We start from the raw sequence: 25,768 nt of genomic DNA on the forward strand, positions 1-25,768 counted from the left end.
CGATGCGGTAGTAGTGAACAGGAGAGCCCTCGCTGTAGGGTAACATTGGAGAGGTCTGGGTACAGACCGGTACTGCCGTTTCAAAATTGACTCCCAGCGGGCCGCAGAGATTTTCGGGGGAACCATAGCTCGGTGAAACGAACATGGGGAACGCAGAGAGCGGCTGCGGTGGAGGCAGCGGCGACGAGGAAGACGTAGAAACGGAGAGCCCCGGCTTCGCGGAAGACAGTCCGGCCTCTGCAGCCACTGGCGGCGGTGTCGGAGGCGGTGGAGGTGGAGGCTCCGGCTCTGGGAGAAGCGGAAGGGGATCGAATACCTTGCCGGTGCCCACCGGTGGACCACCTAGCCCCGGGGTCCTCCTGGAGCAAGTTAAACTGAGGGAAGCGGCGGCTCGTATTAGCGACTCGGGGGTCGCTATTCACGAGTCTGTCCTGGCCGGGAATGAGGGAGTCCTGATGCGATGGCTGGAGGACCGGTTAAACCGAGGAGAAGAGTCTGTCAATGTAGAACAATTTTGTGAAATGTTGGAGAGCAGAGACGCCCCGCGGGATGAGTGTGAAGAGGTATAAGCCCGGAGTAAACGCAGACGTGCCTCTCACAAGCGATGTAAAATGTCATGATTTGTAATGTCATGTGTTTTCTTGCTGTGAGGGTACAACGGTTGAAAGCCGTTGTCACGCCCATCGATGAGTAAATATTATAGAGACCTTGAGGTGCAGGAATTAAGCCATATAATCTCTGGTAATCTGAAAGGTGTGCAGTGAACCTATGACCTATACATATCAGGTTTATTGACACCGTAGTAGCAGAGCAGGCTGCTTTGTTTTCTGTTGACTGACATTTGTTTAACCACAGGTTGTAGATGAATGGGTTAACAAATGCACGTCTACTTTAGTCAGCGCTGGTTTTGTGTGTCTAGTCATGGACTGTCACTGCTGTGCTTTAAATACCGAATGCTACGTTGGTTCCTTTAAAAATGATCAGCAGCTGGATGTAGGGATACTAGCTGCCTTTTTCCAAGTCAAAAGGTGACAGACATAAAATATGTATAACTGAAATAACCCTTAAAAAGGAATATAGTTTCTAATAAGGAACAGAAGTAGATCTGATTAAGAACACCAACAGTTTGCCCATTTGTGTTTTAAGCATAGCATTCCTGTAGTTTGTTTCGTGTGATGGCGTGCAGGTTTGGGATTGATTGTGTCGGTATGTAAAGGGTCACTATGTGGAATGACTTTCTCATGTTTCAGGCCTTTGGACAGTTCGATGCAGAGGGAGATGGAGTGGTGGACGTAGAGAGTATGATGATTGCTCTAAAGAACTCCAATGGAGCTAATCTACAGGGAGAGCTGAGTCATGTGATAAAGCAGCTGCAGGCGTGCTCTCTTACCCCAGGTACGATGTGTGATTTGTTTTTCCTGGATGAGCAAGGTCGACCTGATTTGAATAGGTACTGTCTGCATGTGGCAGAGAAGTTAACTCTGAATGTTTTTTTTGTTTGTTTTTTTTCACAGGTTTTGTTGACATATTCTCCAAGAATAAAGACCGATTAGGAGCACATGCCTCTAAGATCCTTAAATTCTTACATAGGAATCGTATTCCTAGCAGTGCCATCCCTTTCCCTATTTTAGAGGGCTACAACAGTATCTGCACCATGAGGTCCAGTGTGGTCCAGGACTTCTTGGAGTTCCTCTTGCAGAAAGAGAAAGGTGATCATCAGAGCTGGCTAGTGCTAAATAAAGGATTTTAACTGTGACTTTCTAATGTTTTCTTCAGGATTTTAAGTCTATGGTACAGATAAATACATTGTTAGCAGTGCATCTGTCTCCCACTGCCACACACCTCTGTGAAAGTTGTCCTCATCTGTGTCTTTCAGATTTAGATATCCAGTACAGAGCGGAGCTGGACCGTGATCCAGACGTCGACAAGGTCAAGGTGGTCACACAGTGCTACAGCACAATAGAAGCTTCATCCAATGTTGCTGATATTTACAAGATGACAAATGGGGAGACGGCATCTTTCTGGCAGTCGGACGGCAGCGCTCGCTCTCATTGGATAAGGTAAAATGGGACTGAAGACTTCACGGCTGATTTTCACGTGTGTCTGATCCTCGAATTATAAATGTTTTGGTCTCATGTTTGTTTTCAATTTCAAACTTGAAACTCGGCTTTCTTCTGTTCCCAGATTGAAAATGAAACCAGATGTGGTTTTGAGACGTCTGGCCATCGCCGTGGCTTCCAACGACCACAGCTACATGCCTCAGCTGGTCTCAGTCGCTGTAGGAAAGAACCGGCGTTCCCTGCAGGAGATCAGAGACATCCGCATCCCGAGCAATGTCACAGGCTACGTAGCTCTGTTGGAGAATGCCAACATTACACACCCCTGTGAGTCACCATCTGTCAGTCTGTCTGCACAGTGGAGTGTTTCTTTATGTTGGGCTTGTGTGTTCTTTCACTGACGTTTGTAGAGAAACTGTCTCTCTCTCTCTCTCTCTCGCCTGTCTGCTGGACACAAAGCATGGTGTCAGCTACAGCACAGCATTGCTCGGTTCTTTGATAGTCAATGGAAGTTAGTGGCTCACTTTTGGATCCACATGCAAGTTTTCATAAAAACAGGAATGAAAGGATCCATTCCAGGGCCACGTGTGTTTTATCCATCATCTGTCTTAAGTCTTAAATGGCTATCTGTCGAGCCAATAGATCACACATCCAAAGTGTGAATTTAATTCACAAATAAGAATATATATAAATTCAGAATCAACTGTAGTAAGCAGATGTTCAAATGATAATGAGAAATTGGGCAGTGTATTTTAAAAGTAACTTGCTGAACTAGTCACAGCCCATTATTGTGTAAATCATATTGTGCTTTGTGACTGTGACTTATTAGTTAGATTCATTTCAAGTCATTTGCTGGCTTTGCATACATTAAGCTCCAAATGGTCATGAGCAGAAGGGATTCATTTCATTTCTCTCTCCCTTGATCAACATCTATTTAATGTCCCTCTCAGAGGTTGAAGCGAACAACTGGCATTTTTTGCTTGCTGTCATCTAACGGCATTACTGAATCTCTTCACTAAATCCCAGACATCCAAATCAACATTAAGCGGTGCCTGAGCGACGGATGTGACACGCGGATTCATGGCTTGAAGACGCTGGGCTATCAGATTACCAAGAGTAAAGAGGTGTCTGTTTCGGATGCTTCGGCCATCTGGTACCTGTCTCTCCTCACCTCCTTGGTCACTGCATCCATGGAGACTAACCCTGCACTGGCTCAGACTGTCCTTCAGAGCACACAGTAAGATGCAATACTCAGGATTTTCTGTATTTAGTTTGAAAAAAAAGTTGCAATGTTTGGAAGCATTTTGATATTTCAGTCTACTCCAGTTGACGCCCGTGTTGTGATTTGTCCAATGCTCGAGTCTTTATGGTGTCTTGTTTTGTTTTCCTTTCAGAAAAGCCTTACAACACATGCCACCATTGTCCCTAACACCGTCATCTACGGAGTTCCCCAAGTTTTTCTCTCTGAACATCCTGGAGGAGGTGGACGGATTTCTCCTCAGGATAGCAGAGTAAGGACCTGCAGGGATTACATCAGCACACTCAGCCATCACTGCCACACTATGCTGACATCATCACAGTGAAAAAAAAAAAGCTCAAATCAAAGTCCTGATTGAGAGCTGCGGTTACACACTATTTCTGTTCCATTAGATGTACTATTAATGGTTTAATCAACGACTACAGCAACACGACTAAAACGCTCATCAAACAATTCATGAGCAAAAGGAAACCTACTGTTATTCAGACATACATTTAGCATAGTTAAAGGTAAAGGTTCAAAATCAAAATACGACTTTTTTCCCCTAACGTTTCGTTAATTTGTATTTCCATTATAACAGGCACCACAGACAACAGGAACAATTATAGTGAGAAGTAATGCTTTCAGGTTACACATGGGTGTGTGAGCATTGTGCTGACTTGAAGAAATGTAAACCTGTTGTTTGAAATATGATAGTACATTCATGACCATACTTAGTTGACCTAAAGAACTTTGGCCGTAAATGATCATTTGAATGATTAAAAGCACCAAATAACTGACTGGTGTTTGTTTCTTTGCAGCTGCTGTGTGAGTCCTGATGCAGAGCTCACCCTCCTGGCCTTCGCCCTGGCCAGAGGCAGCGTGGCTAAAATACTCCAGGCCCTGTCCTGCATCAGCGATCATTTAGAGACCAAGTACAAGGCCTCCTCCCTCATCGTCTCCATGGCCTCCGTTCGCCTGCGACTACTCTATCGCAATGGTAACGTGACCAACCCTCCTTCACCTCAATCACACGAGGATATTTGAAACCATAGAGTCAGTAGAGAAAGTGCTTAGCCGACAAGGAGGAGATGTATTAATGGACAATGCGGTGAAAGATTGCTAATGCTGTTTACAATGTTGCACTTCAGTGAGGTGATTGTAATCTCCCAGTATGGGAATGAAATTGCAAACATTATAGAAAATGATTAAATTATTCATTATGGTGTGACTGAAAGTATTTGCTCACTACAGGGAAGCCCCTCCAGCTGCACCTGCAGGCCTGTGATGTGAAGAGTAAAGAGGAGAAATCAGGACCGGAGAACATGCTCACAGAGTCTTCCACAGGAGACGGTACACCTGAGACCAATGATGATTCATCTTCAGTGTAAGTACAGTATGAGCTTCCCTCATGTATAACTGAATGTTTGCTCCTTCCCAGGTTTTCTCACAGAAAGTGGCAGGAAGAAGGCCAGCGTGATCCTGTCGACAGAGGATCAGAGCAACTTCCAGGTCACTCAGATGAAGATCAAAGTGAGATTCCCTTTCATTTTATTTATTTTATTACAATATGAAATCCTACAACACAGACAGTGCTGTACATAACACTTACATTCTGGTTTGTGTGGCAAGGTGCGAAAAGGAGCCATCGGAGCCAAATGCGGCTTGGTGTTTGCGTACAAGGAGGAAGATCCTTTTGATGCAGAGAAACATTTCAAGAGGTTCAAAAAGTACGACGCGTGGGACTACAAGGACTACAAAGAGTTCATCCAAGACAAGTAAGGATGTCTTTATAGATGTTTTGTAGAAGTTTATTTTGCCCTGTTTTCTAGTTTTGTGTGATTTTGTGATATTAAGAAAAGTCTGTTTTGGTTGGAGTGCATCTGAATAAATATGTTAGAATCAGGACAAGCTAGCACCTGAATGAACCACTCAGTCGAGTAGGGTACTGCCCCTGCAGTATTGTTAGTTTGTTTGTGTTTTGGATACGCCTCAGCAGTGTGGGGGTCTGCCTCAGTCGTGTATGTGCTTTATGGCTGACACACCATGCTGTCACTTGACCTGCAGTGTGAGGATTCCAGCCCAGTGTGAGGACGAGCCGATTGGCTGGTTTGAGCTGGAGGATGACTGGAATGATGTGGAGATCAAGCTGCAGCAGTGTCGTGTTGCAAAGGTACAAACTACATTCAGTTACTCTGTTCCCTTAAATCACCTTACAATCATAACTTTGTGTATTATACCTCACCCCTCTACCAGGTAATCCTTAACACTGTATTGGGTTGCATGAATTTCAGGAGTTTGACTTTTGCTGACATTATCACGTCACCCCACATATTGTTCCTGTTTCTTTGTCCCCCCCAGTTCCTGATGGTGAAATTCCTGTGCACCAGGCAGGACTCAGCGGAGCGCCTCGGGGTGCAGTCCCTCAGCTTCAGCGGCTACTTGTGTCCTGGGACAGAGAGGCTAGCAGACCTGGATGACCTCAGTCCAGAGGGAGAGAGCTTTGACCGTGATGCTGTCACTGGCCTTTGTCTGCTAAATAAGACACTATTCTTCATACAGCAGCTTACACGAGACATGGTAACCACATATCACTGCTTGAAGGTGCTACAGTATGTGCACCTTATCAGTAATGATGCGATAGTTACTATTAAATGCCATCATTCTATAGCTGAAAAATCAGGGGAACCTCTATTCCATCCCAACACGTTGCAGAAAATTTGGGGTTCCTCCATGTTGTGTGGAAATGTGGGAAATGTACTGAATCCCCACATGACACCACCCGTCAAGGGATTAAAAAAAATGGAGAAAAACCAGAAACATTCCCTGACAGGAAGCAAAACAAATATATGGGAACTCTTACCGTTTAATATGCCACTAACTCGAGTCTTTACCTTGTAAGTACATTAACTATAGACTTGTATTGTACCACAGTAGCATATGTATATAGAATGTAGAAAACCAACTAACTCATTTCTTTGTTTACTCACTTGCTTTCAAGTGACTTTCTTTCACTTTCACCATGTTCATTAATTTATTTATGAGTCAGTGTGTCCCCTTGTGGCCATTACAAGGCATCGCAGCATTACAACATCCTTCTACAGCCCTGCTGAACTGTTGATTGTTTTATTGTTGACGCCTGTCAGACAGTCTTCCTGTCTCTCTGTTCTTGCAGGATGCCTCTCACTTCAAGCAGAAGTATCTTCTGGACTTCAGTGCTCTCAGCCTGAACCTTTTCTGGAACTTCTACAGTAAACTCAGGGAAATGTGAGTAGTGGTGCTATCGCTGCTTTTTGTTATATCACAAGCTCTCTATTATAATAATATTACAGTAATATTTACTATTTAGCATGCTGAGGCTCAGTTGTCACTCGGTAGGAAACATATGTCTGTACTGAGTTCTCAGCTGTAATTGGGCATGTGTCTGTGTCTCAGTGTGGGAGAGGAGGTGTTGAAGAGCAGAGTCCTGCTGCTCCAGTTGATGCAGAACTGTTTCCCCATGCTGCCCAACCCACTGGAGTCCCAGGACCCCGAGAAGAGCAGACGGCCGGATGAAGACGCCACGGCAGCTGCTTGTCCGTCCACATCCAGCAGTGCAGAGCCTCTGAATGGCTCTGCGAAGGCTGTGTGGGAACTCTACACTCACCTCTGCCACAGTAAGAACCTGCCAGCTTCCACACAGCTCGGAGCAGTATTCTCTCAAAAGATGGCAGATTCCTTGAAGCTTGTTATAATTGATGTGTTAGAATTTGTGTCAATGTAGCAAAAATATTTGTGTTTTTTGTGATTCAGTTGTGGATGGTCCAGAGGGAGAGACATTAGTGGAGAAAGCTTTGCACAAGGAAGCAGTCAAAGCTATTCTTAATGGAGCAGCTGTTTTCTTTCCTGATAAACATGTCAGGCGGGACAAACTCTTTCACATGATGGTAGGTTTATGATAATAAACATCATTATCATCATGATTTTCATCATAATAATCACAAAAACATGCCTTTCTGCAGAAAAATATTACCGAAGAGGATCAGCCGGAGTCAGTGAAGGTGACGTTTGAATCTCTCTGTAATTACTTCAGGTAAGCATACGCAGCTTTACAAACACATGAGCATATTCTCATACACACTCTGACATCACATCGGATCAGTGACAGCTGTGTTGTCTCTCCGCAGTGATCAGGATCCAAGTGGCCTTCTCCTGCTGCCTCCTAAAGGAGCTCCCTCAGACTTTGACATCAACCCCATACTGTCAGTCATGGAGACGCTGCTGCTGGTGGCAACAAGAGAGGTGAGTCAATTGTTTGGATATGTTTTATTATTACTGTTTATCAGCAGTTCTCTTTGCCTCACCATGTTTGAATGTAAAATGCCATGATTCTATTTATTTTTCTGACGGTCCTCTCTCCTCCTCTGTCCCCCATCTTTCAGTGTGAGGTGATGATGGTGGATGAGAGCGGTGGAGCCAGCAGGACAGTGTTGCTGTCCTTGTTCTGGGCTCTGCAGGGGAGTCTGCTCTCTTGGTGCTACCTGCAACTCAAAGGAGGATCTTCCACTGCTGTCGCAATGGCGCTGGCCCGAGACATCCTGCTAAAATGTAAATACATCGACAGTGTTGCGCACACAAGTAACTTTCTTACTTAGCCTCTTTTTTCCAGGTTTAGGTTCTGTGTTTATATGAGCATGAAGCCTGGTGGCAATCTGTCAAATGTGATGGTCTGAGAGATTAAAGAATGTTTTAATTTAAGAAGATGTATAATGATTGAGCACAAACACGGACTCTGGGTATAATTCATCTTTGATATGCTTTTAGAGTGATGAAACGGTTTGTTTTAATAGATGTGGATCAGTTCCTGGGAAGTATAAAAGATGTCCTTGGTTCTCTACTGGAGAGATACACCTGTGCTGAAATTACCGACAAATTAGGCAGCTCCATCCTTGCCACAGTCTTCAGACAGCTGGTAATACACGTTTACCTCTAATTTTGTATTGCCCTGTAACACAAGTACAGAGTTGATTGTGCTGAATAAATGTAATATTTGTTCCGGTCCTGGCAGATGATCTTCCTGTTGGAACTGTGCTCTTTGGACATCCCCCACAGTGTGCTGCTGAAAAGCTTCTCTTCTCTGGTCGAGCTACTCAAAAGCCTTTCAAGTGACACTGGAGACATCTTTTCTAAGGTCAGTCCGTTTTGATCACAGACCTTGATGCACTAGAATTTATGCCTATAACTGTATTTGTGTAAGAAGTACAGTATTTCACTGAGTGAAGTAAAAGCTAAAAGAGCATAAAAAGGAAAAGCAAAAGTAAATTGCCTCAACTTTTTATTTTAGTACAATGCTTGAGTAAATGTTCTTAGTTACTGTAGATTCCACCACCGACAGTAACAAACATATTATATATAACATCTCACTGTAAGGTTGATCAAGAGAGCTGGCACCAACCCCAGCAGCCGGTGGTGCTGAGGACCTGGAACATGGAGTCCCCTCACAACTACGAGAACAGCCGCCATGAGACCAGCATCTTCGCCTGCCCCGGGGCGACCTCGTTTGAAGTGGAGTTTGACGAGCGCTGTGAGACAGAGAAGAGGTGCTCAATCTCAAATATTCAAATGCTTTTTCTTTTTTTTCTTCAATTCTCAGTGTTGATTTTATTTATCCATTCTCTGTGCTCTTCATATTCACAGATATGACTACCTGGAATTCACAGATTCTAGAGGTGGGAAGGTCCGCTATGACATGAAGGTTGGAACTGAGAAGTGGCCAAAGGTAGGCCATGAAAAACCCCTGAGTGGTTCCTATATACAACACTGTTGATATGTGATTCATTTACACATGTCTGTTTGTGTCTTTGCTCCTTCAGAAGGTGACATTCGACGCTGGTCCTCAGCTGCAGTTCCTCTTCCACTCTGACAGCAGCAATAATGAGTGGGGTTATAAGTTCACCGTGACGGCCCTTGGTCTGCCGGATATTACCATCTCCTGGATGTCGGACCTGCAGCTGCTGGTGGCTCGCCTGATGGGTCGCCTGGCATCCAGAACTCTGGCATTGAAATCCCCTCATGGTGAGGCCGGTTTCCCACAAACAAAGGCCTGTGATCGAAAGCTTTTCTCTGTGTGACCTTGACCAGAGAAACTTGGAAATTACTGTGCTGGATCACAGTTAAAAAAAAAAAAATTCCAAATTGGGCAAAAATGTTTGATTTGGTTTTGAGGTCCATTTAATTTAGGCTGCTTAAAAATGATGTCAAACCTGAGTATAATTCAGACCCTTGAATAAGAATGTAAATGCTGATATTTGTTGTTTACTGTCTGTTGCAGAGATTCGCACTGTAAAGGAGCTTCCAGCAGGTAAAATGTCCCATGTTCAGGCTTCACCTCTATGGAAACCCATCCTGAGACACGGGTTGTGTGAAACAAAGGAGACGAATTGGACTAAAAGAGCCACAGACCAGGTGAAGTCAAGCCTGCTTAATCCAGTTATGTACAAGTATTAGTCAGAGGATTACATTATTGGAATGCCTGATGACTTCAGCAGGTAGAAATCACTCAATTAATTTGTTGTTTTTCTGTGTTATAGACGAACACCGGCACATGGACTCTTGATGAGTTAATGTACTTACTGGAAGACTTTGCCCGTTGGAACCCTTCCCAGGAATTGACAGACAGTCGAACAGAGCTGATGAGGACACTCATGCAGTCGTGCAGAAAACAGCCAATGAGAAATGAGATTGCGGCTGGGTCAAAGGCAGACCAAGCTGTGAATGCCATTTGGGCAGCCATGATATACCACACACCAGCCCTCAACCTCGCTCTGAAGACCTACGGTAAAGCTGTCTGTGATCAGTGGTCATGAAGCAAAAAGCTGTCCTGCTTGTTCAGTTTTTTATGCCACTGTAATTCTGCATGGTTGATTAACTTAGCAGATTTCTCTCTTTTGTTTTGTCTTTGTGTGAGTAGTTAATCAGGACTGTAAGTCGTGTCTGGGTGAAGAGTTTGTGCAGGTGTATTCGATGGCAGACAGCATCAGAACATGGATGGTGAGTGTTACAGACAGAGTATATATCTCTGTTGACTTTCCGCTTCCTGCTCTGTTACTGAACTATTGTTTCCTGTCAGTTGGAGATGAAGCAGAGATACCTGGTTGGCAAAATTAATGTTCTTGATGACAAGGAAGGGGTCCCTGATGAGGTTACCATGGAGACACTTGGTGAGGACTCAAGCTAAAGTAATGCCAAACCTTGCTTTTCAACAACTGTTATATCTTAATATTATATGATTTTTGCCATTTTCTTTCACTCCAGCTGAGATGTGCATTGAGAAGAGCCTCTTGCTGTTCAGATTTGCTCCATGTGGAGTACCATGCCACGGCAGTGACTCTTCCAAGGCTGCAGAGGGCAGCAGTGCTCCACTCCTCCGCTCCGGTTCAATCTCAGAAGGGGACTTCCAGGCCAGTCCCTCTCTGGGACCTCAGACTGCAGGGTCTGTGGAGGGCAGTGATGCCGGGGCAGTGCAGATTCAGTCACCCAGTTCTCAAGTCCCAAACTCTTGTGTACATGGCAGACGAGGCAACAGAGGCTCCATGGAGAACCTCTCATCCCAGCCGGGGGAGCCGGCCTCCCCCTCTGCCTTACCGCGTAAAGCCCCATTCAGTCGGGCACGTTTACGCCTCCTGTCCTGTCGCTCCACCGAAGAGCCCCGCATGACCCCGTCTGTCAGGGATCGCTACCCAATACTCAAACACATCCTGAACTTCACAAGGGACCAGGCTCTCACTACAGCAAGGTAGCTGACGTCTGTTTGTTCATGCAAAATGAGACTGATTTGCCTTTTGTGTTTGCATAATTCATATCATACAGGTTTAAGTCATCCAGTTCTTTTCCCTGTAGCATTCTGCAGACCCTGTCCCTGAACAAAGCACAGGCTCTGAGTGTGTGCAAGGTGCTGGAGATGGTGCAGCAGTGTTTACGTTCCCTGGGACAGCCACACCTCTTCCAAGCTCCCTGCATCCTGTTCCTACAGGAGCTACTGGCATGCCAGAAAGACTTCACCAGGTACATCTGTGGAAAACCTGTTTAATCAGTTAAAAAAACAACAGCAGTCAGTTTTCTATGTTATATGGTAAAAGGAGAACAAGAGAAAAAAGAGTGGCCAAATGTAATGCTGCAGGGAGAGAAATATTGTTTAGGTGTATAAATGTATATATTTGTTTCTTTCTTTTTTAGCTGTATATATGTCCATGTTTGATAAGTGTATTTATGTCTGTCTGTTTTTGTTTTTGCACACTGAGAGAATAAGTTACAACTGGAGTTAAATTTCTTGTATATGTTAACATACCTGGCCAATAAAGCAGATTCTGATTCTGAAATATCATGACTATTCTAGTCCCGAGAATGGGTCAAATCTCCAAAGACATGAGTCCTACATTTCTAAAATGCAATGGCATCTTTCATAATCCTTCACCTGACTGATAAACAGTGATGTCTGTTCATTGCCAGATTGAAGTACAGCAATTTGTATTCTCCATAAACAAATGATGTCATTTCCTGAAACCTGACAAACGCCAGAGCCACAGCAAACATTAGACAACTGTTTGTACAGGCTGAGTTTGGAATAATGTTGTCCCCAACAAGTTTCATGTTTTATGGACAAACTGTATTGATTGGTTTAGTGAGTTTAGTGTTGAAAAGCTGTATGCTGACACATAACTGGACAGTAGTAACATTTTCCTTTCTCTTTTTCAGTTACTTCTCTCAGTTGTCAGACAGTGGTCAGGCGCTCGGAGAGGAGGTGAGGCGTTCCTACCATCAGCTGGTGCTCATGCTGGTGGAGGCAGTGCAGGGCTTCAGTAGCCTCAATGAGAAGTAAGCCCTTCTCCTTTTTCCCCCTAACCCACCATGTTTACTCTTAACTACAGTCACTGGAATTAAAAAGCAGTGATTAGTGTAAAAGTGTGTGTGCATTAACCCGATCCTGATCACTGCTTCCAGAGTTCTGCTTCCGGCCCTGTCATGTGTGCAGACCTGCTTGTTGCACCTTCTAGACATGAGCTGGGAGGTGCACGACCTTCCTCTCTTCCTGAGCATCAAGCTCCCGGAGCTCCTGCTCAGCATGTCCCAGGAGAACATCAGTGTTCATGACATTGCCATCAGGTAACAGCAGCCCCCCATCTTAGAAAATATAGCCCTACACAGCGGAAATGAAATGTGGCCTTTTTGATTGATAACGGCAAAGTCTAAAAGACACAACTTTCATTTTCACAAAAAGTGAAGAGTCAAATTGTTTTGTTCTTCGTGAATACATTTTCAAATCTCTTCAGAGATGATTGATTACTTCTTGGGTTTAATTTAATCTACAGTCAATGGACAGAGGAGGATGAAATCGCAGACTACAAGAAGAACCAGGAGTGGATGGATGAGTGTATGGACGGGATGTTTGAGAAGTGGTATGACAAGATCGAGGAAGAGGACTCCATGGAGGACAGGAGAAAGGTGCGTCACAGTCCATAAAAGACGTTAAAGTGTCACTGACAATATCGTCGTGGGTCTGATTTGTCGGGGGAAACAAATGGCTCATAGTTGAACCTGATTCATGCCAAGTCTGGCCCTTTTTCTACTTCTCATGTTCCTCCTTATGCACCCCAAAAGCAGACCAGAATAGTACTGCAGATTACATCTTTGCAAAGATCTGTTAAGCAAGGCAAGATCGTTCGATGACAAAAATACTGTGTTCTTAATTGATATTCATTCATCTGGTCCTATCCACAGATGCACATGTTCATTGCACGCTATTGTGACCTGCTCAATGTTGTGATCTCCTGTGACGGCTGTGAGAGGATGGCACCTTGGCACCGCTACCGATGTCTGCAGTGCATGGACATGGACCTCTGCAAGACCTGCTTCCTCAGTGAGCTCACACACTTCATTCTGATATATGAAAACTCAAACAGGAGGAGCAGTTTAGAGTCAAACTAAATGTGGATGTGTGCTTTGTAACCAGGTGGTGCCAAACCTGAAGGTCATGAGGACGATCATGAGATGGTGAACATGGAATACGCCTGTGACCACTGCCAGGGGCTCATTGTAGGCAGCAGGATCAACTGCAATGTGTGCGAAGACTTCGACCTGTGCTTTGGTTGTTACAATGCAAAGAAGTATCCAGACAGGTGACACATTTCAAGTTCACTTTAATCTTGTTAAAAGAAAAAACTATTTCAGTTTTTTATTTCAGAATTGTTCATTTGATTATTTTGTAACGTTCCCATCTCTAGCCACCTGCCCACCCATCGCATCACAGTGTACCCCATGGTGACCATACGGATCAGTGACCGTCACCGGCTGATCCAGCCCTACATCCACAACTACTCCTGGCTGCTGTTTGCTGCTTTGGCCCTCTACACGTCAGAACTGAGCAGTGAGAAGCAAATGGAGGGAGGGTCTTCGGACAGCAACACTTTGAACCAGGCCTCCGACCTTCAGACACGCTGCTCCCAACTCATCACCGACTGCCTGCTCAAGGGGCAGACTGGCAAAGGTTAGTCCAAACCACAATTTTGTTTTTAAAGGAATATTTCTCTGTCACAGGAGTTGCTTCATAACCTAGCTCTGCTAGACTATTGCTCACATAACTCCATTTTCTTTACTGTGATGAGAGTCTGGAAACCCTGTTTGTATTAACATCTGCTCAGCCACTCTGAAGGGTGGCCCAATCAGCAACCAGTATGGTGTGATGAAATCTGAGTCGAGTGTTTTGTTTTTTTCTAAATGTAGTTGTAGCAGCAGTGGTTGGGTTTTGGTGCATACGGTGGTCAATGCAGATTGGCTAAAGGCTGCTCCAATAGTTTCAAAAATTCACCTGCGGTCTTTGCCCAGTGGGATACAACGGCAGAAAATGATTCTGGGTCTGATAACACCAGGCTATTCATTTCATGACTCACTATGAGAAACCTCCTGCATGACCTCATCCGAAGCTCAAATGCCATTACCTCAGCCCTCATTGGCTGGCACTTGTGATGCTTTTGTCACTAGTGCCAACCTATGAGGGATACTAGCTAACCATGGCTACCGCTAACAACCCCAGTGAAGTCGGATAAAGCTCAAAGCTGTGTCGATGTGGCAATAAGATAGCTAAGGAGGGCCCCCAAGTGACAACCAATTATGGTTGTCACATATACACATATATAGAGAGGTAGTGATCTTTTCATTTAACTCATCAGGAAAACCAAAACGCATTTTACATACTTATAATGACAAAGTATTTATTTACACAGAAATGTAGCTCATCTATTTGTAGCTTTTTTTTTTATTTTTATTTTTTTATCATAACACCACAATTCAGTATTTGCAGAATTATAAATTACAGTTATTTTACCAATGTGTCACATGGTCTCTGAAACAATGGTGACCTAGATTTTAATGTTGTGGCAAACCTTTTTCCTCCACATAGGTCTCCGTTCCTCAGCCTTGCTCGCTCTGCTGTCCTCCAATGATTCAGCCTCTGACAGTGATCTGTGTCCGGTGTCTCCCGAGTCCTCTCAGGAGCTCAGTACGGCCACCGACACCTCCTCCCTCCCTGGTAGCACTGCAGCTATCTGCTCTCCAACATCTCCCAGGGCCAAGGTGAGGAACACATCTGAATTTATGAAGATGATCTGGCTGATGTACATAAATATACAGAGATACACCAATATACCTATTAAATATGTAATGTAAATCTCACTACAATATTCCATATTCTAACAGTCATCCTCCCACAACCAAAGTAAACCATCAGGTAAGGAGAAAAAGGTAAAGGAGGTGAGCTCTCCTACCCCTGCTCCTCCAGAGGTGTCATCCCCCCCAAGCACTGGAGAGGGGGACAAAAAGAAGCTGGTCACTCAAGACACCCTAGAATCCCCCAGCCTCAGCCAGACTCCCTCTGTGTCCAGCGAAGACCCCCTCTCTCCTGTGGTTCAAGGTATGTGCTGAAATCATTGTCCTCGCTGCTTTGTTCAGTAGTCATCACGACTGTCGCATCTCTGTCTGAATAATGTTATTTTTCTGTCCTCAGTTTCAGAGTGTGGACCAGGAACAGTCAACTCTCCACCATCTGACGTTGTCAAGGAGACAGATGAGAGACTGCCCCAGGTTCCCCTTCAGGAGCACGTGTTTTCAGAGTGCTCCAGAGAGAGAGTCCTGGGACTTCTAGCCGCCATGCTACCACTAGCCATACCAGTATGTCAAACCAAAGACTGGTTTTTGGGGTTGAAATTCTATGTAAAGTTTAAAATTTAAGAAATCATTTCATAGTTGAAATAGAGTGAGTGTAGAAGACTGATAGCGTTCTCATAGCTGTACATGAATGAAACTATAGCTCTCAGCTTTTTAGCTTGGCTTAGCGTAAAGATTGAGAACGGGGAAATGCTTAGTCTGGGTGGTGTTAAAATACTAAAGTACTTTTTACCCAAAACTCACGTTCATGTTAACTTTTCATTTATATTGCATCAGTTTGTTTTCCATTTGTAATAACATTTATTTGGCCTTTTTTGTGTCCTCAGGGCAGCACCCTGTCTCTGCCCAGTCTGAGCGCCATCCTGCCTCAGCTTTTCAGGGCTGTCATCTCCAATGCTGGCTCTCTCAACGAGACCTACCACCTCACCTTGGGACTCCTGGGTCAGCTGCTGCTCCGGATCCCTCCAACGGAGGCCGACACTGCTGTCACTGAAGCCCTGGCTGACAAATTTGAGTTGCTGACACAAGGAGAGGCAGCGTGTTCAGACATCCAGGGATGGAAGACCACCCAGCTGCTTTTCAGCCTTGGGGCTGTGTGTTTAGACAGGTAAGAAGAAGAAGGAAGACCTCATGAAGCCACAAACATTTGTTATTACTGTAGTCTATAGATTGTTTAGTTCCATCATTGCATGTTAACTCCAAATACACACAGTAATGTATTAACAGATAAAGACCTGGTGGTAACCACACAGTTGAGAGCTTATTTACGAGAAAGTTTGTTTGGTTTTTTTTTTTTAGATTTTTTTTAGACGATTATACATGCATGTTGCATGTTATTGAGAACCATTTTATTCTTTTTCTGTGTTCTCCAGTCGTATCGGTCTGGACTGGGCATGCACAGTGGCAGATATTTTACACAGTCTAAATGCTTGCCCTGAGTGGAGCACAGTCATCGCTGCCTTCACTGACCATTGCATTCAGGAGCTGCCCCAAACTCTGAAGCGCACCAACCTCTTCACCCTGCTGGTGCTGGTGGGCTTCCCTGAGGTAGGTACAACCCTATTCAGGCTCGTTCCACTGCAAAGACTTTCACCTCTGTAAGCCTTGACAGTGCTCTCTGACTCTTGTGACTCCGCTGTGTGTGTGTCAGGTGCTGTGTGTGGGCACCCAGACGGTGTTTATCGACAACGCCAATGAACAGCACAACATGATCCTGCTCAAACACTTCACAGAGAAGAACCATGCTGCAGTGGTGGATGTTAAGACGCGCAAGAGGAAAACAGGTTTGTGCAGTGAACACCTGAACACCATTGACAGTGCTGAGAAATAAAGACAGGATTAACCCGCTGCGTGTTTCTTCTCGATCATAGTGAAGGACTACCAACTCATCCAGTCTCAGGATTCCACCACAGCCGGGCTTCCGGGGCAGTCAGAGGGCCAAGGCTGCCCAAAGACGCTGCTCAGTCGCTACCTGAGCAATTTCACCTCCATCATCAGCCACCTACTGCAGGCATGCCAGGACAATGGCTCCCCTGATGCCGTGGAGGCTTCCTGGGTCCTGTCCTTGGCCCTAAAAGGCCTCTACAACACACTCAAGGTATTTACCTAATCCCACCTCTCCACATTAGAAAGACTATTTCCATCAACAGTGTATCAAACATGACCAGTGTGGGAAGCTCTGGAACAAATGAACAAAACACCACACGGATATGTTTGTGTACATTCTCTCATTCCATGTTGTCTTGTGTAGAAGCACGGCGTGGAGCACGCACAGGAGGCCATCCAGCAGTCGGGGCTCACCCAGCTGCTGGTGAGGAAGTGCAGCAAAGGGACGGGCTTCAGCAAGCTGTGGCTGCTGAGAGATCTGGAGATTCTGTCCATCATGCTGTACTCCTCCAAGAGGGAGATCCATTCAATGGCCCAGGACCCTGAGCGAGACCAAAGAGAGCAGGACAAGGAGCACGACTCGGACCACTCCAGCTGCTGCGCCGACGACACCGACGTCAACAAGCCCGACCCCTTGGAGGGCCTCGATGAGGAGACAAAGATTTGCTTCCAGGTGATGAGGGATGCTATCCATGGAATACATGCAGCAAAATGTAGTATGACACAATAATCTAAAGTCTTTATTTTTTCATCACAGATCACCCATGATGCCTTGAACGCTCCTCTGCCCATCCTGCGAGCCATGTATGAGCTGCAGATGAAGAGGACCGACTCCTTCTTCCTGGAGGTGCAAAAGAGGTCAGCATCAAGAATTTTTTTTTTTTCAATTGGATTTCTTTGTGCGGTCTGCCCTGGTAAAGGTCATATTTTACAATCTAATTTGGCTTCTCTTACATGCTGTGCCTTTGTGTTATTTTCAGATTTGATGGAGAAGAGATAAAAACAGATGAGACAATCCGTACGCTGGCTCAGAAGTGGCAACCGACAAGGCGGCTTCGCTCCGAGGAGAGGAACACCAAGGCCGTGGACACTGATATGATCGTGGTGTCCTGCATGGTGAGTTGTAAAAAATGAGCCCTAAAGTCTCCAATTTTAATATGTTGTACCAACATTAAAGGGAAATTTTTAGATGTCAAAAACACAACTTAAAAATGTTAGTCTGCAAGATGAGCAGTATCAACATTAGTTACTCTTTTTTTTTATATGTCAACGTTGTTATGCCCTCATTGCTCTCCTCCCACAGTCTAAGCCCAGTCACTGTGAAAAGGCCACAGAGGAAATCAACGTAGTGGCCCAGAAGCTCATCACCAATTCAGAGAGTGACCTGCAGCTCAGCTACGCCAAACAGAGACGCACCAAAAGCTCGGCGCTGTTGCACAAAGAACTGGATGTGCGCAGCAACCGGGCAGTTCGTCAATACCTAGTGAAGGTCAACCAGGCCATCGCCACACTGTACGCTCGCCACGTGCTGGCCTCGCTGCTGGCCGACTGGCCTGCAGAGGCAGCGCTCAGCGAGGAGGCCCTGGAACTGAACGGGGCCTCACACATGGCTTACATCCTGGACATGCTGATGCAGCTGGAGGAGAAGCCGCTCTGGGAGAAGGTGAGCAAGGAGAATAATTGTGTTCCTACTGATCTGTACATTCTGTGTGGTATGAACATATGATATGCTCATGGTGATTTGTAGATTGATGTGATTGTGATATTTCCATATTAATTAGATTCTCCAGAGGGTGCTGAAGGGCTGCAGTCAGAGTATGCTGTGCAGTCTGTCGCTCACTGCTTGTCAGTTCATGGAGGAGCCAGGTATGGCCGTGCAGGTCAGAGAGTCCAAACACCCGTACGATAACAATACCAATTTTGAGGTGGGTGAACTGTTTTATTTTTTTATTTTTTTAATTAGCAGCCGCTGTAACTGTTTTAACACATTTTTAATTCAATAGCTTCTCATTTATAATGTCAACCTTTGAGCTGGTCACAAAATATATGTTGATTATCGAAAAAGAGATTTTTCAGTAGAGCTGTCTATTAGTGCAGGTTCTAATCAAATGTAAGGTCAGGACTGTGTTTGTATTTTAACTTTACATTTACCCCTGTAATCTTTGCTGATTCTGTTTGAAAACTCATGTCATGTCTATCTTTTCTCTCCTCAGGACAAGGTGCACATTCCTGGCGCAATCTACCTGTCTGTAAAATTTGACTCCCGCTGCTACACAGAGGAAGGCTGTGATGAGCTCATCATGTCGAGCAGCAGTGATTTCCTCCAGGATGTCCACAACTTCAGTGGATCTCCTCAGAAATGGTCTGATTTTGAGATCCCTGGTATGGACCCTTTTCTGTTCCAAGTTCTTCTACGTGTGTGCATTTGAGATAGTTTGTACTTGAGGCTACATGTCTGTTTTTTTTTCCAGGTGATACCCTGTACTACAGGTTCATGTCAGACATGAGCAACACAGAGTGGGGCTACAAGTTCACGGTTACAGGAGGCCACAGGGGACGTTTTCAGACAGGTGCTTTACATTGTAACTAGTACACTCCTTTTAGATTTGTTAAAACCTGCTTTAGTCGGTAGACTACTTCATAAACTGCAAATTAACCTCAAACTCAGTCCTCTGGCTGCTCAGGTGTTCATCCTCTTTCCACAATTTGTTATCTCTAATCAGGTTTTGAGATACTGAAGCAAATGTTAGCCGATGACCAAGTGCTCAGTCACCTGCCACTGAATGACATCTGGGAGTGGCAGGTGGGCGTGGCCTGTCGTCAGACTGGAAACCAGCGACTAAAAGCCATTCACTTGTTGCTGCGTCTGCTGCAGTGTCAGTCACAGACGTAAGTCCGGTCTCGCTTTTACATTTCTATTTCCCTCTGATTCTTTCTATGCCTCTCACACTTTTTCACTGTGGGCTTGTAGTCATGTGTAGACACCCAAAGTGATATGCACAAACATTCTCACCTCAGTGCAGAAGTCCCATGCACCTGGACCTCAGTAATGCTAATTTTAAAAAGCGTGCTTAGTGCACATATTTCCCTGAAGCTGGCCCGGAGGAGCAGGGCTGATCCCCACAGGTAGTTTGCATAAAAGCCTTTTCAGGCTGGTAATCACCACGGAAATTAGGTAAAGTATGTGTTTAGGAATTTGCATATGTCCAGACTGACTCAGCCACCATCTGGTCACAATAACGATCACACATTTTATGAGAAGTTAATGCTCCCGCTTTGAAACAAGTTTTTTTGTTTTTGTTGGAAAGGACTACGTCAGACAGTAAATATTATTCTAAACAGATAATTATATACATCTATACATGTTTTTAAGGGATCTTTTAATGGCATTTTCCATCAGAGTTTATGACCTGTCAAGCCAGGACACAACAATCTACATGTCTCAATGGAAAAGTACACCGAAAATCTGTCACCATACAGAAAGATAGAGTCACAATTCATTTAATAACAATATTACCATTATCCATTAGTCGCTGTTCATTTTTTGTGATACACTAAAACTCCAGCAACATGTTTGTTCACCGTCCTGTTGATTTTTTTTGTGCTCCAGAGCCTGCGAGCTGACGCTGCTGCGACCTCTATGGCAGCTCTTTATGTCTATGGAAAACAGCCTGAGCCAGGATCCCACCAGTATCACCGTGCTGCTGCCTCTTCACAGAGCCCTCACTGAACTCTTCTTCATCGCAGAGGCCCGTGCCATCGTGAGTCATGCATAAACATATAAATATGTATATATCTGCCGGCCACTTGAAAGGAAACGGATCACATGTGTTATTGTATCGTTGTTAAAGTGGGAGGTGTGGCTAGTTGACATTCTCGCTGTTTGTTTAGTTGTGTTGGTTGTTTCTGCTGTGATGACAGCTTTATTGACTTTGTAGGTTAAATACAGAGCAGATTCAACAAGGCTGAATGTGTAGAAAACATGTTTGAGTCCCCAAAGAAAACCTGCCCAAGATTTTCTTTTTTTTGGTTTGATAACAATTTCTGTACGAGGAAGTTTAAATGAAATGATGAGAATAGAATTTACTTCACATTATATTGTTTACCTTCTTGCCTTTCCACCGCTCTCTTTCTCTTTGTTTATATCTGTCTCTGTAAGATGAGCATGTTTTTCCCTCAACCCACCTGTTCTGCGCTGGGCTTAGGGCCAAAGCCCGGCCATGCCATCTGCTACACAGCACAGTGCCACCGAGCCTCCCTGCAGACTGCTTGAAAGAGGAAGAGATGCTATCTATTTTGTGATGCGTGTGTACTCTCTCTCTCTCTCTCTCTCTCTCTCTCTCTCTCTCAGTTGTCTTGAATTATTAATTAATAGAAGTCTTGAGGATTATGAGCACGCCATCAGCCAGGAGTTTCCCATCTGTGGATTCAATTGAACGAGACAGTCCCAGAAAAATTCTACCTCTTCTGCACCTTTAGCTTCTGATCTGACAATAGAATAACATCAGTTGACTTGTAACACGGGACGGACTATCTGCTCCCATCCGCACCCGCAAGTGAGGGAGAAGGAGAAGCTCATGTAAACAAACACCAGGGGGCAGTAGCAGTACTCCACAGTGCTGCCTCGGTTGCCCTTTATGGACACCGCGGTCCTGTGCTAGCAGCGATAGACACATGATGATGGTGTGTGACACGTCCTAACGCCTCCGTCCAGCATCATCACAGAGACGTGTCGTTTGCAAAACACAAACGAGTTTGCTGCAGTTGTCCGTCACTTCCAGCTCCTCATTCACAGCCTGAAATAGGCTGAGACGAAGGTATTAGCCGAGGTAAATGAGAGCTGCATGAATAGGATTTTGTTGCAGTGTTTTGCCCAAGGACACGCACAGTGGTTGTTTACAAAAAGAGAAGTTAACTCATCCAATTGTCCCAATAATGTTTTGCCAGCATTTTTCACAAGAAGAGTAAAATGTGTTTTTTGGGTTTCAGAAAAAAAATCTATCCTCTCTACCTCTTGTCCAAGATGTCAGTGACGGTCGGCTGGTGTTGTTGGTGTTTTATTTCTTCTATTACTATGTAATAGAAATTGGACATAGTAACTGTCAGTTGAATGACAACAGTGAATTTGGTTTCAAACAGTTTAATAGGTGACAATTTTGCTGTGCGACACCCAGATAGGATTCAGCTGGAACTGGACACATTGTTCCAGGACTTCCTCACATCTTAATTATGAGTCTGGACTGTTTTCATGCTAAAATCCCTCTTTAAACCACTGTCCATCCTGCAGCTGACCATAAATATTGGAAAGCCTGTAAGGATCCGTGGTCACTGCACCATCTGTCACCATCCTCCATAATAACATAGATCAGGAGGCCTCGCATCATATGAGCTTAACTGCAGTGATGAGATACAGTAGAGTTCAACAGCTCCATGTTGACACTTGCAAAATCGTGGGAACCTATAATGAGCAGCTCGACACATCAAGGAGACCTCTGAGGCTGCAACCTTCTTACTTTGAAGGTTTAGTGGTCAAAGCTCTTCACGTTTTGGCATCGGTCTTCGGTCTTTGTATGCACGTGGAGTTGGTGGCCAGGTCCACTGAGATTCAATGAACTCTCTACCCCAGGAAGTGAGGGTTATATTTAGGAATCAAAATAGTTTGTCGTGCATTACTGTACAAATGGTCCTGGGACGATCCCCCAGCCAAACATTCAGGGTGCTATGAGAACCGTGGTGGACCGGGACTCTGGACTGTGTCTCCATGGCTGTAAAAGCCCCATTTCAGAATCAGAATCACTTCATTGGCCATGTACTGTATGTTGACGCATACAATGAATTTGACTCCTGTTTTAGGTTCGCTCTCGGCGTCCAAAAAAAAAACCAAACAGACATACATAAATAGACATATAAAACGTAAATAGACATATTTACAGGATAGAAATGAATCATTTGGCCGGTCTCGGCCCATTTATCTGTGTTGTTGAAGTCCTTGTTCTTATGTAACCTGCAGTACCTCTCTGTCCTGTAGGGCTTTATTAGAAGCTCTCTGTCTTTTCTTCTTAATTTTCAATGACTTTTCCAACATTCTACAGTTTAATTTAATGCCGAGATGGAGGTGAAGCGAGAGGTCAGGGAGCCAGGCCTCATTTATAACTGAACAGGTGTCTTATGTAACCTCTTTGGGTTAATCTGTCTGGGGAAGTTCCTTCTGTTCTCGACAGCTTTCTGGCCTGTGAGGTTATCTGCGTTTCTAAATGTTTGAATGGTGCAGGAGATGTATTAATTACCACCGTTTGATGTGTTTTCCAGTCACAGGGTATCCTCCAGGAGTACTTATTAGCCATGACCACTGATGAGCAGCTCCTCAATCACACTGCAATGGTAAGACTCTCACTACTTTTTTTGTTTTTTCATAATCACTATAAACATTTCCTCTAAAATCAAAGTCTACAGCTCAGTCAGACTCTCTCGGGTCATCTGGGATGTGTTCAGTTGTGAATCGGTGCCTCATGTGGATGCGAGTAGTGCAGAGAAGCTGTCCGTGCACCCTGAGGTCTTATGCAACTCTTCCTTAACCACGCAGTCCCGCTGATTGAACGGTCCTCAGCCGCTGTGAGTCAGCTCACCGCTGGAGTCTCTTCTGCTGCTAGTGAATCAGCGAGCTGTTGACTCCCAGCAGATCCCGCGGCACCCCACTCCCCTTGTTTTTGAACGTGTGTGGGTCGTGCTCAGGACTAATGTATGTGGTAATTATAGGCCATTCGCGCTTGTGGCAGAGCGAGCCACAGGACCCCGTAATACAGTGGAGGAGCCTGAAGGCAGTTAAGAGGAGCAGAGGAGGCGAGGTGGTGAGAAAACATTGTGGGTGGCTTTGTTGAGCAGTTACCTAATACCTGTCAGGTTGAAAACAAAACCATAGGTGAGTTGGCACTGTAGTCATAACTATTATGATAACAGTGATGCAAAGGCTAAGGGTGAATTGGTTGAAGTTCACATTCAAGGGGCTGGGGGAAAAAAAATAAATCCATCTACAGTTTCACTTACTTCAACTTAGTTTTCTTTGAGCTCTCTTAAAGGCTTTAACTTCCTCTGGTGGCCTACTTCTTAAAAAAAACATTTTTTTTTTATATATATTACATCACCGGTGTTCAGAGGATTGTGCTCAGTGTTTTTTTTTTTTTTTTCACTGAATTTACCACAGTGTAAGATACCTGTGTTTATCAAATGACATTTATGATGTTTTTGCCCACCAAACCGTGTGAGCATGTTATCAGCAGGTCCGGCTGAGTGTCGGGCATCAGCCGGAGAGGAATCACTGTTCTCAGCTCAGAGGAAGTCGCCGGGAGAGGGACACTTTTTAAGGAGCAGAAATTTTGTTGCAAAATTACAAATTATTGAACAGCCACAAGATGGAAAGTGCAGACTGGAGGATCGTCATCAACCCTCAGAAATAAGTAAATCTGGTCTCTTCTGTAGGAGGCGTCTGAGGAAAGATTTAACATATTCATTTAAAGCTGCATTCATCGATATCCTGGGGGGGGGGCATGCACGCACACACACACACACACACACACACGCACGCACGCACGCACGCACACACACACACACACACACACACACACACACACACACACACACGCACACACACTTTAACACCAAAACTCTTTGTCACACTGAATTGTATGTTTGAGCCAGAATATGTTTACTGGTACAGGAAGATGGATTTAACGTATGACCATCGTCATGGCAGCACACGCCAGTCAACAAAATGACAGGTATAAGGCAGTTAAGCCAACCTTGGAATTTTCAATGTGCAGTTTTCATTACATAGCTAGCAGATGGATCCAATGATCATATATGACCTGTGGGTGGCACAGAAGGAAACGTCCTCCACAGGACAGTGACGATGTAGTAGACTGACTCCACCTGCCTGTTTGTCACAGTTTCAGTCCTCACTGTGATGAAACCCTGTTCACATGAAGATTTGCTTGGTCACTCTGAAGGCTGGACTAATCAGTGATCAGTGGCTGTGCGCAATCACATTGAATTCAAGCGTATGTTTCTGAAGGTTGTTCCAACAGTGGTGGTGGAAGAGTTTCGAGGCACAACATAAGTCACATGGTGGCCAATTGGATGGAGATTACTTCAGCTTCAAAATGAACTCGAGCTCTACGCCCTTTATGATGCAGCCTATACACGTCTATGTTCACACAGTCTGGTAACACCAGGCCTGTAAGTCTATTGTGAAATTTGGCTGTTTGTTCAAGTCTACATGACCCAAGATGAAAGTTTGAATTAAATACAACAAGTTCAGGATCAAACTGAGAGAGACGACAGCCTGACTGACTGACAGTCCCAACACACAGATGATGGTGATCAAATTTCAATAAGTACAAACATTGAATGGCAGAATAATCTGTTAAACACCGATGTTAAATAAGGTGACTTAAACAGCCCAGAATTCATCACGTCTTCCGCGCTCCTGTTTATCACCATTCAGCCTGCACTGCCAGAGAAGGTTTCTAATGTCTCACTCCTCTTGATTTTCTCTCGCTGCATCTTTTCTTCTGAATTCTCAAACTTAGTCACTTCTCTTTTTTTCTTCTTTTTATTGTGCAGGCTCTGAAGAATATCGCTGCCATCAGCCTAGCCATCAATTACCCCAATAAGTCTACCAAGCTACTCAACATGTCCCCTTGAGAGGTCGTCAGGGAAACGGGAGGAGAGCCACCTGAAGGGGACACGTCCTGACTCAGCAGGTTCACTCTGAACGAGGAGCAGAGTTGAGGGAGAAAAACCTCCCTTATCATCCAGAGCTTTTCTTCCAACAGCCACCCCCTACTCCCCCCCCCCCATACACACACACACACACACACACACACACACACAC

At 44.7% G+C, this 25,768-nt stretch overlaps 1 protein-coding gene across 1 annotated transcript; it reads left to right on the plus strand.

Moving 5' to 3' along the window:
- On the plus strand, window positions 1-25,768 carry zzef1 (zinc finger, ZZ-type with EF hand domain 1). The gene is made up of 54 exons (XM_069700719.1): window positions 1-563; window positions 1,251-1,395; window positions 1,515-1,709; window positions 1,877-2,060; window positions 2,185-2,384; window positions 3,084-3,294; window positions 3,452-3,568; window positions 4,116-4,294; window positions 4,549-4,647; window positions 4,736-4,827; window positions 4,927-5,072; window positions 5,362-5,467; window positions 5,656-5,874; window positions 6,470-6,561; window positions 6,730-6,950; window positions 7,087-7,220; window positions 7,296-7,366; window positions 7,461-7,575; window positions 7,716-7,881; window positions 8,124-8,245; window positions 8,342-8,464; window positions 8,704-8,873; window positions 8,971-9,052; window positions 9,147-9,348; window positions 9,605-9,738; window positions 9,864-10,110; window positions 10,244-10,323; window positions 10,403-10,493; window positions 10,588-11,068; window positions 11,173-11,337; window positions 12,028-12,147; window positions 12,274-12,435; window positions 12,642-12,774; window positions 13,051-13,189; window positions 13,283-13,448; window positions 13,554-13,816; window positions 14,729-14,901; window positions 15,025-15,238; window positions 15,332-15,495; window positions 15,819-16,099; window positions 16,365-16,539; window positions 16,643-16,775; window positions 16,863-17,089; window positions 17,243-17,551; window positions 17,636-17,736; window positions 17,859-17,994; window positions 18,182-18,541; window positions 18,660-18,803; window positions 19,092-19,260; window positions 19,350-19,448; window positions 19,602-19,767; window positions 20,489-20,639; window positions 23,188-23,259; window positions 25,498-25,768. Exons 1-54 carry the CDS (start codon window positions 144-146, stop codon window positions 25,576-25,578), a joined length of 9,147 nt encoding a protein of 3,048 aa, XP_069556820.1. The 5' UTR covers window positions 1-143; the 3' UTR covers window positions 25,579-25,768.

This window comes from Brachyistius frenatus, unplaced genomic scaffold (genome assembly GCF_029030835.1).
Source record: "Brachyistius frenatus isolate BFR_SWC_R1_liver_20210118 unplaced genomic scaffold, ASM2903083v1 Contig_34, whole genome shotgun sequence".
Lineage (NCBI taxonomy): Eukaryota > Metazoa > Chordata > Actinopteri > Embiotocidae > Brachyistius > Brachyistius frenatus.

Excerpts from the sequence above, each read along its gene's own strand:
- zzef1 (XM_069700719.1), top strand. The coding sequence starts at position 144 with ATGGGGAACGCAGAGAGCGGCTGCGGTGGAGGCAGCGGCGACGAGGAA. Across the intron at positions 8,465-8,703 it reads CTGGAGACATCTTTTCTAAG|GTTGATCAAGAGAGCTGGCA; the intron begins GTCAGTCCGTTT and ends TCTCACTGTAAG. Across the intron at positions 17,995-18,181 it reads TGATCGTGGTGTCCTGCATG|TCTAAGCCCAGTCACTGTGA; the intron begins GTGAGTTGTAAA and ends CTCCTCCCACAG.